Raw genomic sequence first — 16,433 nt, forward strand, 5'->3', positions numbered from 1 at the left:
GATCTTGTGCCCTTCCTGTTCCAACTTTAGCAGCCCAAGGTCCCCGACTGCTTAGAGATTAGCTGGTTGGCAAATGCATCCCGAGTCACTTTAGGGTCTGGGATCTCTCCTTGGACCCCGTAGGCAGTGAACTCTGTGAGATCCAACGCTCGAGTTTCTAGGAGGCAGAGCTTGGGTTTGTCACTGAACCTGGCCAGTCCACTCCAGGACGCCCCGTGCGGGTAGACGCATCTCCTGGCATCTGTTTTCAAGGTGATGACCCTGGGTTCAAATGCCGCGAAGTCAACGCGTTCATCCTGCCGGACAAGTTTCTGCTTCTGGACGCCTCTGAGGCTCCGCCAGGCCGCGGTGGAGCGAGGGGGTGCGGCCGCGGAGCCCTCGGCGGGGGTGCGGGGTGCCGGCAGCACTTGCAGGCAGGCAGGCAGGCAGGCGCCCCGGGAGCCCCTCCAGCCCCCTCGGCTGCTCGCGGGCGAGCCTGCGAGCTCTTACCTTCTCCGCTAAGCCCGGGGCTCGTCCCACCTGGCGGCGGGCGCGGCGGGGGGGCCGCGGGGGCCGTGACGTCAGCGCTCCGCGAGGGGGCGGGGCCGTGGGGACCGCAGTGCAGCGCGGAGGGGCGGGGCGGGGCGGGCCGGGGCGGGGCGGGGCCTGCGGCGCGTGACCCGGCTGCGGGAGGCCGAGGTGTGGGGGGCGGGGCGGGGCCGGGCGGCGGGCGCCAGGTGGAGCGCTGGGGCGGCGGCGCTTCCTCCTTGGCTCCCCGCCCCTCCTTCTCCTCCCACCTGGGCCTCTGCGGGAGACGCGCACCTGGCGACGGCGGCCGAGCCCCGCGGCGTGCCCGCCTTCTCCGCTCGGGCCGGGTGCCCCGAGCCGCCCCGGGCCCCGGCGCTCGCCCCTCGCCCCTCGCCCCTCGCCCCTCGCCCCTCGCCCCTCGCCCCTCGCCGGCGCCGCGCTCTCCGGGGGCGGCCTCGAGCGCTCGCTCGTTGATGCCGTTCTGGGGGTGACCCGGCGCGGCGGCGGGGGGCGTGTGAGCGGCCGCGGCTCTGCCCACGTCGGGGCGTGCCTGCCGGGTGGCGGAGCAGCAGCTCGGGTTTCGGGGCGCTGGCGGAGGCCGCGGCGGCCGCGCGGGGGATGTTGGAGCTGAGGCACCGGGGAGGCTGCCCCGGCCCCGGGGCCGCGGGGGCGCCGCCACCCCGCGAGGGAGAGGCGGCCGGCGGCGACCACGAAACCGAGAGCACCAGTGACAAAGTAAGCGGAGCCGCGGGGGGCGCGCACCTGCGCCCTGGCCGGGTCCTGGCTTGGGCCCCGGGGCGCGCGGGGGCGAGGCTGGGGCCGCCGCGCCGCCCTCCGGCCTGGCGCTGTTTGCTCCTTGCTCAGGCGGGGCTGGAACCGGGCACCGGGGCACCAGACACGGGGCTTTGCCCGGGAGGACCACGGCCGCCGCCCGGCAGAGCTGGAGGGTTCAGCTCCTTGCCATTGCCTTTGCCTTTGCGGTGGCCCCTCCCCGGCGTCCCAGGCCGAGGCCAGACGCGGGATGGAACCCGCCACCCTCGTAGCTGCCGCCCAGCACGTCTTCTCCGCAGAGGAATAAAGTTGGGAAGGGCTAAAGTTAAGACGTGCGCCTTCGTTCCTCACAGGTCATCGGATCCTGACGCTGGAAGCTTCGCTGATGGCGCTCCCCCCCCCCCCCCCCCGTTTCCTCTGCCCTTTCTCTGAATGATAGATTTTGGAGGGGGGAGGGGGCGGGGGGGCGCGGGGGAGGGTTGAGAGTATCATACACGTGACACAGTTGTGCTCCTCCAGCTTCTTTGGAGTCCAGGACAGGGCAGCTCTTCCGTCTATAGCGGGCTTCATTTGACCTGATATGCTAATTCATGACTTTTTTAAAAAAATTTTATTTATTTATGATAGTCACAGAGAGAGAGAGAGAGAGAGAGAGACACAGGCAGAGGGAGAAGCAGGCTCCATGCACCGGGAGCCCGACGTGGGATTCGATCCTGGGTCTCCAGGATCGCGCCCTGGGCCAAAGGCAGGCGCCAAACCGCTGCGCCACCCAGGGTTCCCCTTCATGAAGACTTTGAACTCCCATTCTATTAAAGGGTAGAAAAAGAGTCAGGGTTCAGCTTATTCCACAATAGAGTGGTCCAAGTAGGACTTTTGGGAAAACAAAGCACTTTTATGATCTTTTAAACTAGATGGAAATTGACCTTTTAAACTAGATGGAAACTAGATTGTTTCATAAAACCTGTTTATGCAGCTCCATTGTATTTTAGAAGCCCGAAGCTCTTAAAACTATTCCTAGAAGCCTTCTTTTCTAGAGCAGATACTGCCGTTTGAATTACAGAAGTGAAGTGGATTGCCCAAGGTCAAGTCAGTGGCCTTTTGGAGGTAGAATGTATTTCCTGATAACCCTTTCTTCCGGTTTGTACTGTTGTTGAGCCTCACTGGCAGTTCTGATTTGGGGAGGGTTCCACCTGCAACTTGATGTTGATGAACTTGATGTACCCAAGTTATAAAGTCCTGGTAGGAACATGACGGGGTATCATGAAATAATCAATTTAACAGTGATTTCAGGAATGAAACTTTAGAATCAGTGGGATGACAGATCCTTTTATTTTCTACTCTTGATAACAAGGAGGAATAAAATGAGAATCTATGATAGAACATATGTGTCAAGGAATTACACAAAATATATAACAGTTTCCAGTTACTGAAGGTTGGTGTTACAAAGCTAGAAACAGTGAGCTGAGAATAGTCTTTGTGAAGACTGCCTTGGAAACTAGACCAAAAATAGAATTAATTAGGTTGGGATTTGTTTTGTTTTAGCACTGGTATAGTTTAGAATCAAGGAAATACCCGCTTCCCGGTGTTGACTTACTTAATACCGGCAGAAGCTAACAAGCTTTTAATCGGAGAAAACATGTTCAGGAAGTCATGCATAAAATAACTTTTGAATTAATTTAGCTTCTTAACACCCTAATGTATTTAAAAATGGAAACTACTGTGGTTTGATTTAACTCATTAGAACTGTTGTCTCTAGCTATCTGTGAATGGGTTACCTCACTGTGTATTTATTTATTTATTTATAAATACGGTGCTGTTGGTTTTCATTAATACATACCCAGCTGGATTTTGTTTTCTGAGAGTAGATGTTGCCGTCTATTAAGATTCCTTAGACAACAGTGAGCATTTTCAAACTAAAATATTGCTGCACTTTTAGAGTTTATCACAAGGAACCCTTGACTGGGCAGGCTCTGAGAAATTGAACTCTATCCCCTATCTGTCCTTTCTTATCAGGGTGTATATTTGAATGCACCTGTATTTCCAGGTCAAGGGCTGTTTTAAAATCAGTTTGCACATCAGAGGCTAGTTAATATTTGGTCCATTTAAACTGTTTAAGTCCCCTCTCCGTTCAAGTCGACGTGAAGGTAGAACTCTTGGGGAATTAATGAAGTAGAGGAGGTGCATTATATTCTACTGTTCTGGTACACTCCCATACCATTTAGTAATCTTTTTATAGTAGTGTTGGTAACTTGACATTCTCATTGTTCGGGACCTGGAGACATGCTGAGAGAAGGCTCTGTGCTCCAGAGAATGAGCAAGTGAAAGTGTGTCTTACTGCAGGGTAGTGTTTCCAATTGTTAAATGCTGGAGTAATACTTGAAAGATGACAAGACCATCTCCTCAAGGAAACTCCCAGGAGACAGATGAGTTAGATATATTAAAAGTCTCAACAAGGCTCATTGTTAGCATAGGGGGTCTTCTTGGACTCTATATTGGAGACAACACGTAAAGCTTTAAAGAGGAGGTGAGGGTTGAGCTTGGAATGAAAAGATGCCTGAGGACTCATCAGGTGTGCAAGAGTTGGGGCAGGGTGTTCTAGACAAAGGGTGTGAGGAATTGTTTCTTGAGTCAGCATTCAAAGCATAGGGAACTGAAATTTGTTTGATAATCCTGGAGCATAAACTGTGTATATTTGGGAGGTGAAATTGGGAGATTGAGAGTCTTGTGAAGGAGGTTAGGCTTTATTTTGTGGACCCTGGGAAGTCACTGGAATGTTTTTGCAGAGACATTAGCCTGTCACTCTAGCAGCAGTCTGGAGAAAATGTTGGAAGCTGGAGACACCTGCTACAAAGAAACCAGATAGGAGCGTATTGCAAATGTATTAGATATGACATGATGAGAGCTTGTAGTGGGTCTGGTAGGGATAGGGAAATAAGAGTTGAGAGAGGGGATCCCTGGATGGCGCCTCGGTTTGGCGCCTGCCTTTGGCCCAGGGCATGATCCTGGAGACCCGGGATCGAATCCCACGTCGGGCTCCCTGCATGGAGCCTGCTTCTCCCTCTGCCTGTGTCTCTGCCTCTCTCTCTCTCTCTCTCTCTCTCTCTCTCTATCATAAATAAATAATTTAAAAAAAGGGTTGAGAGAGAATGTATATTTTAGATGGTGGTTATGGGACCTAGACTAGAGTGATCACAGTAAGAGTTATACAGTAAGAGCCTGCTGGCAGATGTACTTTGATCCATAATTTAAAGAGATTTTAAGGGAAGAAGCAGAAATTTCAGGGTAATTTTGCAGGTTGAGGGTAAGCATGAGTGAATTGGGTTGAGCAGGGTTTGTCGTTCTCTAGAATAAGAGAGGTGATTCAAGGTGGTGATGGAAATTAAGATGAAAGGTCAGGCCTCTGAAATGTTAACTTTTGGTTAGAATAGTGACGGGAGAAAACTGAAAACAGAACCTTGGGAGGTGCCCATGTATAGAGCAGAGTTGTAGATGTAGGGAAGGAACCAAGATAATGAGGTCCTCTGAGCTGAAGGAAGAGGGATTGCTTAGAGAATATCATTAATAGTATTTAGGAATAAAGGTGAGGCAGAGAACACTAAGTTTAGTAAAAGATCCTAGTAGAAGCCAAGGTTTTAGGTTAAAGAATGTGAGAGGTGAAGTACTGGTAGCTAATGTCAGGAAGTGGCAGTGAAGGGGGGTATATGATAGCAGCTAGAGAAGTTGTTCAAGTGAAAATTTCCTTTTTCAAAGGAGGGAAGATAGTTATTTGTATGAAGGAAATCAAGTGAAAGTAAAGATGCTGATGAGGATGGGCAGGCCTAGAAAAGAAACAGACATTGTGTAGAGAGTACAGTAGATTAGGGTATCCAAGGAAAGGAAAGAAGGAATGGAGGGTGGATATAGAAACATTTTGAAAAGCAGAAAAGGGGAGATCAAAGTATTTAATGCTTTTACTTTTCTTTTTTTTATAATAAATTTATTTTTTATTGGTGTTCTATTTACCAGCATACAGAATAACACCCAGTGCTCATCCCGTCAGGTGCCCCCCTCAATGGCCATCACCCATTCACCCCCACCCCCTGCCCTCCTGCCCTTCCACCACCCCTACTTCGTTTCCCAGAGTTAGGAGTACTTATGTTCTCTCTCCCTTTCTGATATTTCCCACACACTTCTTCTCCCTTCCCTTATATTCCCTTTCACTATTATTTATATTCCCCAAATGAATGAGAACATATAATGTTTGTCCTTCTCCGACTGACTTACTTCACTCAGCATAATACCCTCCAGTTCCATCCACGGTGAAGCAAATGGTGGGTATTTGTCATTTCTGATGGCTGAGGAATATTCCATTGTATACATAGACTACATCTTCTTTATCCATTCATCTGTCGATGGACACCGAGGCTCCTTCCACAGTTTGGCTACTGTGGACATTGCTGCTAGAAACATCGGGGTGCAGGTGTCCCGGCATTTCATTGCATCTGAATCTTTGGGGTAAATCCCCAACAGTGCAATTGCTGGGTCGTAGGGCAGGTCTATTTTTAACTCTTTGAGGAACCTCCACACAGTTTCCCAGAGTGGCTGCACCAGTTCACATTCCCACCAACAGTGCAAGAGGGTTCCCTTTTCTCCGCATCCTCTCCAACATTTGTGGCTTCCTGCCTTGTTAATTTTCCCCATTCTCACTGGTGTGAGGTGGGATCTCATTGTGGTTTTGATTTGTATTTCCCTGATGGCAAGTGATGCAGAGCATTTTCTCATGTGCGTGTTGGCCATGTGTATGTCTTCCTCTGTGAGATTTCTCTTCATGGCTTTTGCCCATTTCATGATTGGATTGTTTGTTTCTTTCCTGTTCAGTTTAATAAGTTCTTTATAGATCTTGGATACTAGCCCTTTGTCTGATAGGTCATTTGCAAATATCTTCTCCCATTCTGTAGGTTGTCTTTTAGTTTTGTTGACTGCATCCTTTGCTGTACAGAAGCTTCTTATCTTGATGAAGTCCCAATAGTTCATTTTTGCGTTTGTTTCTTTTGCCTTCGTGGATGTATCTTGCAAGAAGTTACTGTGGCCGAGTTCAAAAAGGTGTTGCCTGTGTTCTCCTCTAGGATTTTGATGGAATCTTGTCTCACATTTAGATCTTTCATCCATTTTGAGTTTATCTTTGTGTCTGGTGCAAGAGAGTGGTCTAGTTTCATTCTTCTGCATGTGGATGTCCAATTTTCCCAGCACCATCTAGAAGAGACTGTTTTTCTTCCAATGGGTAGTCTTTCCTCCTTTATCGAATATTAGCTGACCATAAAGTTGAGGGTCCACTTCTGGGTTCTCTGTTCTGTTCCATTGATCTATGTGTCTGTTTTTGTGCCAGTACCACACTGTCTTGATGACCACAGCTTTGTAGTCCAACCTGAAATCTGGCATTGTGATGCCCTCAGCTATGGTTTTCTTTTTTAAAATTTCCCTGGCTATTTGGGGTCTTTTCTGATTCCACACAAATCTTAAAATAATTTGTTCTATCTCTCTGAAGAAAGTCCATGGTATTTTGATAGGGATTGCATTAAACGTGTAAATTGCCCTGGGTAACACTGACATTTTCACAATATTAATTCTTCCAATCCATGAGCATGGAATATTTTTCCATCTCTTTGTGTCTTCCTCAATTTCTTTCAGAAGTGTTCTATAGTGTTTAGGGTATAGATCCTTGACCTCTTTGGTTAGGTTTATTCCTAGGTATCTTATGCTTTTGGGTGCAATTGTAAATGGGATTGACTCCTTAATTTCTCTTTCTTCAGTCTCATTCTTAGTGTATAGAAATGCCATTGATTTCTGGGCATTGATTTTGTATCCTGCCACGCTACCAAATTGCTGTATGAGTTCTAGCAATCTTGGGGTGGAGGCTTTTGGGTTTTCTATGTAGAGTATCATGTCATCGGCGAAGAGGGAGAGTTTGACTTCTTTGCCAATTTGAATGCCTTTAATGTCTTTTTGTTGTCTGATTGCTGAGGTTAGGACTTCCAGTACTATGTTGAATAGCAGTGGTGAGAGTGGACATCCCTGTCGTGTTCCTGATCTTAGGGGAAAGACTCCCAGTGCTTCCCCATTGAGAATGATATTTGCTGTGGGCTTTTCGTAGATGGCTTTTAAGATGTTGAGGAATGTTCCCTCTATCCCTACACTCTGAAGAGTTTTGATCAGGAATGGATGCTGTATTTTGTCAAATGCTTTCTCTGCATCTAATGAGAGGATCATATGGTTCTTGGTTTTTCTCTTGCTGATATGATGAATCACATTGATTGTTTTATGAGTGTTGAACCAGCCTTGTGTCCCGGATATAAATCCTACTTGGTCATGGTGAATAATTTTCTTAATGTACTGTTGGATCCTATTGGCTAGTATCTTTGCTTTTACTTTTCTCAGTAGAGTCTGAGAACCACAGAGCTTTGAGGGATCTTTGAAGTAATTTAATTCAACACAGTCTCTCTCTCTCTCTCTCTCGTATATAAATATATACATTTTATATAGAATTAAATATATATTATATATTTTATTATATATTTATGTTATATGTTTAACATATATAATAATAATAATAAAGTTGGTCTAGAGTGTGGTTGTTATTTCCCAAAATGACCTAATGCAAGCAGCAGAGCTGGAACTAGAAATCATCTCTGACTGGGATCTGTTTAGAGTGTTATTTTAAGGAGTGTGATATGAAATGACTGAGAGGCAACTGGTAGAATTATCACTCAGTGCAGATTCAGTTGAACTAAAATAAAACAAATTTACTATGTACCAAATTAGCATAGTTCTTAACTCAGTGTTATTGGTCATAGTAGTTGATGCTTGTAGAGTGATTTAGAGTTCACAGAGTACTTTTGCATTATTGGGGCGGAAGACTTTGCTCTTCAAGGTCCTTCTAGATGGACTAAGAATGAGATTGAAATAAGACAGATAAACAAGAGAATATAAAATTCAATTTTATATGTACAGGGAATCGAGACAGACATGGAAATTCCACAGCCAAGCAACGTGAGGTATACGTGGTACACAAAGAGAAGAGGGTGTATTGGTATATAAGGAGAAAGGGAGTAGGGATCTGGGATTTTGGAGGGAAGGAATGCAATATCACAGGAAGATGATAAAGAGTAAGTGTTCGATAAACGAAATGTTTGCTGGGCCACTGAGAAACAATGGGACATGGAGGACTTTGATCAAACAGGCGTATCTAGGTCCCTCCCTATCATACCTAGTGTGTAGTATAATATAGTTCTCTGTGGTGATAGCTCTCTACCTGGAGTAGGTCTTCTATCTAATTTCTTTTATGCGGTTGAGGTAAAGACTTTTCCTGTCTGCTGGGTTTTGATTGCTTTTAATTCAAAAAAATCTTCAAGTCAAAGTGTCCCATCTTGGGCCTGCCTGCTCTTCACCCCTAACGTCTTACTTTGTTTCTCACAACTACTATATGTGTTAGGAATAGCCATCATTTAATGGCTGAGAATAAGAAAGGCAGTAGGTGTGATTTCGGCCTGGAAATGCCAAGTCAAGAATGCCAAAAGAACAAACAAATCAACAAGAGCAAATTGAAGTGACTGACCACAAGTTAGGGTAGGCAAAGGAAGTGGACTGAAGGCCAAAGTGAGCTATTGAAGCTCTGAGTGGATTGAGAGAGATGGAGCAATTGGAAATCAAGCTAAGACCTGATTTCCTAGACCAAAAGTGGGAAAGAAGGGGGTGCACATGGAGGTTGTAGCTAATAAAGGGGAGCACATGTGGAACAGTGTGCATGGGACAAGGTCCCTGGGATGCTTGTATGTGAGGCTGCTACTTTAAAAAAAAAATTTTTTTTTAAATATTTATTCATGAGAGACACAGGGAGAGAGGCAGAGACATAGGCAGGGGAGAAGCAGGCTCCCTGTAGGGAGCCTGATGCGGGACTCAATCCCAGGATCATGACCTGAGCCAAAGGTAGATCCTCAACCACTGAGCCATCCAGGTGCCCCGAGGCTGCTGCTTCAATACAGGTTTTGGCTTGTGAAGTTGAGGGTGAAACAGTCTGGTCAGTTAATTTCTGTCCTTCCTCATTTCAGATGTGTGTAGTTTCTTTCATTAATAACTTTAATATTGTTTTAAATAAACTTTTAGTTTTGGAACTTGTGTTTCTGTAAAATCTTCATTTTGGCACACTTCTCTATGGGTTGTCTTGGTATCACCTGTAAACATTTCCCTTTTTTTCATTAAAATCTAGGCCACTAATAAATACTAATATTTGTGTATAGACATCTAGAATACTGTTTAGACTAATATTCCCCAATTGTTGATTAATTATTAATCGATATTACCACCTAAGTAATTTTCCATGATTCTTTTGTCGTTTGCAGCACACTCATTTTATTTAACATTTTTTGCTTGCTGGCTCCTAAAATATCACCAACCAATCAATTGATAAGGTAAATGTGAATTTATGGCTTCCTGTGTTGAGGGAGAACAGTACCTCAATAGAGCTTTGGCAGAGTCTTGGAGTGGGAAAGGCAGAGTGGGATTTTAGTGAGAATTGGAAGTTTGGCTTGAGGCAGATCTTTGGACTGTTTAGGAATGAGTAAAGACCACAAGTAACAGTTTGGGATTGGTGGCAACAGCCATGTAATGATTTTAAGGCAAGCGTTCAGAGAATCTTAGAAAGAAACTTCTTTGTTGATGCTTCCCATTTAAGAGTTGATGTGTATTTCAGAAGTTCTTTTGGTGAACAGTGATCTCCAGACCGAGTGTCCAGGAATAGGAAAGTTATGCTAATGTAGACAGGCACATTTTAAAGTCCTGTTAATGTAGTCAGTAAACTTTGTGGAGGTGAGGGGGTGTTAGTTTCTTTTCATATCTTTAAATTATGTTTTATATTTTTCTTGGGACATCTAAAGAATATCCTGGTGTTGCCATATGAATTTTTATTTACTATTTGTGATCTTGTCTTTTTTTTTTAGAGGTTTTATTTATTTATTAATGAGAGACACAGAGAGAGAGAGGCAGAGACACAGACAGAGGGAGAAGCAGGCTCCATGCAGGGAGCCCGATGTGGGACCCGATCCTGGGTCTTAGGATCAGGCCCTGGGCTGAAGGCAGCGCTAAACCGCTGAGCCATCCAGGCTGCCCTGTGATCTTGTCTTTAAACGGTTTATTTTCTTAATATTTTGAGAAGTTTTATCATATGATGTCATCAGTTTTATCAGGCTTTGGATGTGTACTGCAGTGGACTTTTTGATGCAAACAATATTTTGTCATAAATATACTAGGGAAAAGTCGGACAATTTAAAGTAGTACTCTGGAAAATTATCTCATAAAGAAAAATAATGTATATATGTAAAGTGTGATTATCCTTTATGTTAATATATATGCAGTTTTGTAAAACAGACCTTCACGTTTCTTCATAGATAGCACAGGTAAAAATAAAGTTGTTTTCTGTTTGTGTTCCTTTACTCTGTAGTTAGGAATGTCTTTTTAAAAAAAATACAGGTTTTGGTCCAGTATAAGGAAAATAGGTCATTTAAGAATTTGTATGCAGACATGTTTTATGAGGCTTGTCTGTTTCTGTGCATTCAGTAAATACTTGTTGGATGCATATTTTGTTTGAAGTTCTGATTAAAAGTTTTCTTTTTTGTGGCTCTTTATACCTTTGAGAAAAGGGGCGAGGCCAGGATTTGTTTGTTGTTCAATAACTAATTGTAGGATATATACTAATTTCTTGGACTTTGGACTTTAGCCATATGGAATAAAGGTAATAAAGTAATTTATAGTTTGCAAAATACTCACTTGCACATAATGCCAGTTTGAATCTCTTAACAATTGTGTAGACAGGAAATAGCCTTAGTTTATGCCTGAGAAAACCGAAATTCCTTTCCCAAGGTCATATGATATTAAGAGCTGGGATTTACCCTAAATTTTGTAAGAATATGTGAAGGAGGAAATTAGGTATGTGGTCTTAAATTTATAAAATTAATTAAGATACTTTTTACTTTACTATTAAAACCTTTTTTTTTTTTTTACTATTAATAAATAGTAAAAAAAATTTTTTTTAAGTAGCAGCCTCACATACAAGCATCCCAGGGACCTTGTCCCATGCACACTGTTCCACATGTGCTCCCCTTTACTAGCCACAACCTCCATGTGGAACCTTTTTTTTTTTTTTTTTTTTTTTAACTATTACCCCTTGTGTGATTTTTTTAAAACTAATTTGGCTTTTCTGTTCAATTAGAACCTTTTAACTGAAAACCTATAAATCTGTGATTTTAAGTACCTGGATTCAAATCAAACAAAATAGTTTCTAGGGACGCCTGGGTGGCTCAGTCTGTTGAGCATCCCGTTGTTGATTTCAGCTCAGGTCATGATCTCAGGGTCATGAGTTTGAGTCCCATGTCAGCTTCTACGCTGGGCACAGCCTGCTTAAGATTCTCTCTCTTCTTCCTCTGCACACCCTCCCCCCACCATACACACTCTCTCTCAAAACAACAAAACCCAAAATAGTTTCTTTTTCACTTATTTTTGTGATTGATTAGGAGAAGAAGTCATACATTTTTACTTTATAGGCATTTATATTTTGATTCATTTAGTTGGGAGATGTTTCAGAACTTATTTTTAATGAGAATGATGTCAGATTTTTGAAGTGACTCCAGGAAAGTAATTTCATTAGTGACTAATTGGTTATTGATCATATGCCAATTTTAGTTATCTTTCGAATTGTTTACTAGTTTTCTTATCCACAGGAGAGGTCAAAGTTATTTTTCATGTCATGTCATTGAATGTTTGTTTGCTTAAGACTCAGAACTATCAACATTATTAAGCTTTCTTTTAAATATAAAATTGGAATGCACAGAGAGAAACAAGAATCTAGGCCAACATGAGGAGCTCATACCAATGGAAATTTAAAGTTCCTTTGTGCTAACTTGGTGGCTAGGAAAGCAGTGTTGCTTTTCTGTTTCCTAGCTGTGCTTGCTGTTGCCTTTATTTGCCAGGACCTATGGCCAGCTATTGAAGAGCTTTATGTGAAGCTGATAAAGCCAATCTGACTTCATCAACTGTCTGTCCCAGGTGAAACCAAACCTTGGCAGCTCAGATTGGGCTCAATGCCACCTTCCTATTCTAAGCAGGTAATTTGAAAACAATGTAGTTCTTTGGGGCAGCAAATATTTATTAAGCTCATCTGAGGCTTAACATTTTACCTCAAAAGACAAAAATCCAGATCTGGAAAATCAAATTAGTTTCCTGTCCCTTTCAGGGTTTTTATTTTTATTTTATTTTCACCCATTTACTGTGTTCGTACATGAACTGTTTCTGTGTTGTCTTTGAACAACTCTGGGACACCATTCATGTAGGGATTAGTGTAGATGGTGCCCCCTGGAATTCTGCATGTGGTGGTGCTCCTTATAATAATTTATATTGATTGTTATTAATAAATATAGAATTGATACAAAAGGATCATGATTATAAGGAACCCCGTAGGCATCTAACTAACCACAGCTTGAATTTTCTATTTAGTATTTCCTTCTTTTGGTAGGTTTACAACATATTTATATCCCTGGTGTTGTGTAGTTCTGAATTTTTTTCCTAGATTTTTATTACAAAAGTTTTTTTTTTTTATTACAAAGTTTCTAATGTAGAAAAGTTAAAAGACTAGTATGGTGATTATCTGTCACTCAGCACTTAGATTTAACAATTGTTGAGATTTTGCCAGGTTTGCTCTATCTTGCCATATATGCATATGCAAATATTTTGCTAATGAGCAAAATATTTGAAAATAAGTTGCAGATCTCATGGTCCTTCACTCCTAATATTAAATCATGCATCTCTTGAAGACATTGTCTTTTGTAACCACAATACCATTATCATATCTAAAACAACTAACAATAACTTTCTTATCTACAAACAGTTCATATTCATATTTTCCCATTTGCTGCCAAGTGTCTATTTGAGATTCCTCTCTTTCTCTACCCTTTCCCTTCAAACCAAGATCCAGTCAAGGTTCACACATTGCAGAAAATATCCAAGGACAAATTTAATCACTCTTAATGCATATACTTGTTTTTCTTTCCAAAAAGCAAGATGAGCTGTAAGCATTCTTTCTCTTAGCCCTAAGCCCTACGGAGAGCCCTGCACTAATATGATCTCAGATAGAATGCAAATTTGTGATAATAGTAATATTTCACATTTGAATAAAACTCCTCAAATTTCTGAGCTCATGTATATTATCCCATGGATTTTGCCCTTAGAGATCTTTATTTCTAATTTGGAATTTAACACTCATATAAATGAAACCATAAGATCTAATAAGATTTATCTAGTAAGATTTTAATATGTAATAGAATTGGGTGTCATTAGGGGAAAATCTGAAGGAGCCAAAAATTTAGCAAAGATTTAAAACCGGCCTAGAGGGGCACCTGCCTGGCTCAGGTGGTAAAATGTGAAATTCTTGATCTCTGGGTTGTAAGTTTGAGCCCACTTTGGATGTAAAGATCACTTAAAAATACAGTCTTAAAAAAAAGAGGCCTGGAAAGTAGATTGGATATGAATATTGTAGGTAGCATTCTAGGAATGGCAAAAAAAAAAAAAAAAAAAAAGTAAAAACAAAGCTACTATAGATTGGGAGAATCAGCTTGATTCTATTTGGGGGTAGAGATGACTAGTTACCATTTCCTCAGGACACACTCACTGGGCTCCTTGTTGTAGGAGTGGCCATAGTGGGCAAGACTCTGGTGGGCAAACCAGAAACCTCACTACGTGTCATGTAGGCTGTGGCAGAGGTAGGCTGCTTGAGGGGCATGAGCAGCACAACTGGGCTGGGGGGCTCTGAATTTAGTTTCCAGTTGCTACTGCCAAATCACCACAAATCCACTGTCTTACAGTTCTGGACATCACAAGTCCAAAATGGGTCTCACTGGGCTAACACTGAGATGTTGGCAGGACTGTGTTTCTTTTGGAGGCTCTTGGGGAAAATCTGTTTTGCTGCCTTTTCTAGCTTCTAGAGGCTGCCTACATGCCTTGGTTCATGGTCTCTTCCTCCATCTTCAAAGCCAGCATCACTGAGACCTCTGTTTCTGTCATAACATCTCTGACTCTGACTCTCCTCTCTTCTCTCTCACCTGAAGGACCCTTATGATGATATTAAATTTACCTGGATAATCCAGGCTAATCTCCCCATCTGAAGGTCAGCTGATTAGCAAACTTAATTCCATGTATTACTTTAATTCTCCTTTGCATTGTGACGTAACATATTCACAGGTTCCTCAAGACGAGGACATCTTTGGGCACCCTTGTTATTCTTCAGGGAGCTTATGACAGGCTCCCTGAAGAAAGGTTTTCTAGAAGTGATATCAAAACTGAGACCTTAAACAAACAAACAAACAAAAAACAAAACAAAAAAGCCCTAAGACCTTCAAGATAAATAGATGCTAGCCAACAAAGCTATGCTCTGAGGAGGAAACATTATTATAAGTGGAAAATGTCAAGAAGTTAAGACTGTTGTTTCTGCACATGCAAGAAGTTCAGTTCCACAGAGCATGAGTGGCAGGTTGGACATACTGAGAGCCCTGGCTGGAGAGTAAGAGGAGGTTGGATTTGAGCAATGGGAAGTTTCTGGAAGATTTTAAGTGGGTGATTGACAGAATCAGATTTGCATCATTTTTACAGATTTATTTGAGAGAGAGAGTGAGCATGTGGGAAGGTGGGGGCGGGGTGGGGGAGGAGAGAGAGAGAGTCTTAAGCAGACTCAAAGCCTAGCGGGAGCCTGACTCCGGGCTTAGTCTCACAACCCTGACATCACGACCTGAGCTGAAACCAAGAATCAGATGCTTAATGGACTGCTCCACCTAGGCACCCCATCAAGGCATTTTATGTGTTGCTGATGCATATTGAATCTTCTCTGATCCTGACATTGGACCTACTAAATAGTGTGATGTAATGCCTGATCAGAATAGTATCATGGTGCACTGGAGTATAATAAGTCACCTCTTTCCTTCAGTGGGTGATTAGAACAGGGCTGCAAAGATTTGAGGACCAGTCTTTTTCTTTTCTTTTCTTCTCTTTTCTTTTCTTTTCTTTTCTTTTCTTTTCTTTTCTTTTCTTTTCTTTTCTCTTTTCTTTTCTTTTTTTTTTTTTTTTGTCTTTTTCTTTTCAATTCAAATTTGGAAAAGGCAAAGAGGCTTTGTCAATCATAGTAAATATAGGATAGGACCATAGAGCAGGTCACTGAGATAATCAGATTTCTATCTGTAGAATGTAAAACATTCATCATCATCACAAAGGTCTTGAAGACCCCTGTACGCCACTCTTCACTCTTAGTTCACAGTACTGCTGACTCACCAGGAAATAAATCAGTTTAGTCTCCCTCCCCAGCACAGATATAAGCAATTCTGTCCTCTGTTCACTTCTTGTCCTTGAAGAAGAGGAATCCATGTGTGTGTGGACACAATGAAGGAACCAAAAGAAGATGCTGAAATTGGAAATATAACCTAATATTCTTTCAAGTAAGAACTGCTTAGCATCAAGATTTTTTTTCAGGCACCAAGCTGTTTTACTTATAATTACCTTCCCCACTCATAGAATAAGACATACCCCAGGAATAAAGATAATCTATTGTTAATCTTACAATAATTTATATCACCTGACTTCAAGATAAAGGTAATGAAATTTTAAAAAAAGATCACTTTTATGGGAGAATTACAGGAGACCAAATAGAACAAGATCAGTAAACTTTGCTTGATGGGCTGGCTCACAGGATGAGAAGGTTCAATAGGGAAAGAAGAGACTTCTTGTCAGGGAAGTGTAGTAAAACAACTGTGGAATGAATGTGTATAATATCCTTGGGAAAGGACTAATAATGTAGAGAGGAAGTGAGGAATGCAGCCTGAAATATAGGACAAATGTGTTTGCAGATGGCTTATGATTCCAAAATTGGAGTTGGGATTTTCATCTTATAGAGAAAGAAATATATTTTTGAGAAAATTCATACGTGCCTTCAAAAAATGATCTACAGTGATCTTTCACAATATATATTTTTATAGCTTCATGATTTTTAAAAGCCCTCCTCCTTTTAAGCACACTTGAGGGTTTCCATTTACTTAGTTGCAATTTTAATGTTGAATTAGTACAGGGATCGACATGAACCTCAAGGAACC

General features: G+C 42.4%; 1 protein-coding gene across 1 annotated transcript in view; it reads left to right on the top strand.

Moving 5' to 3' along the window:
- Positions 1-1,071: 1,071 nt before the first annotated feature.
- The window catches only part of CDS1 (CDP-diacylglycerol synthase 1), a 67,452-nt gene continuing 52,090 nt past the window's right edge, over positions 1,072-16,433 (top strand). Inside the window, exon 1 of the mRNA XM_072810649.1 lies at positions 1,072-1,242. Coding sequence (XP_072666750.1) covers positions 1,126-1,242 — 117 coding nt within the window. The 5' untranslated portion in view covers positions 1,072-1,125. The remainder of the gene's footprint in view (positions 1,243-16,433) is intronic.

This window comes from Canis lupus, chromosome 33 (genome assembly GCF_048164855.1).
Source record: "Canis lupus baileyi chromosome 33, mCanLup2.hap1, whole genome shotgun sequence".
NCBI lineage: Eukaryota > Metazoa > Chordata > Mammalia > Carnivora > Canidae > Canis > Canis lupus.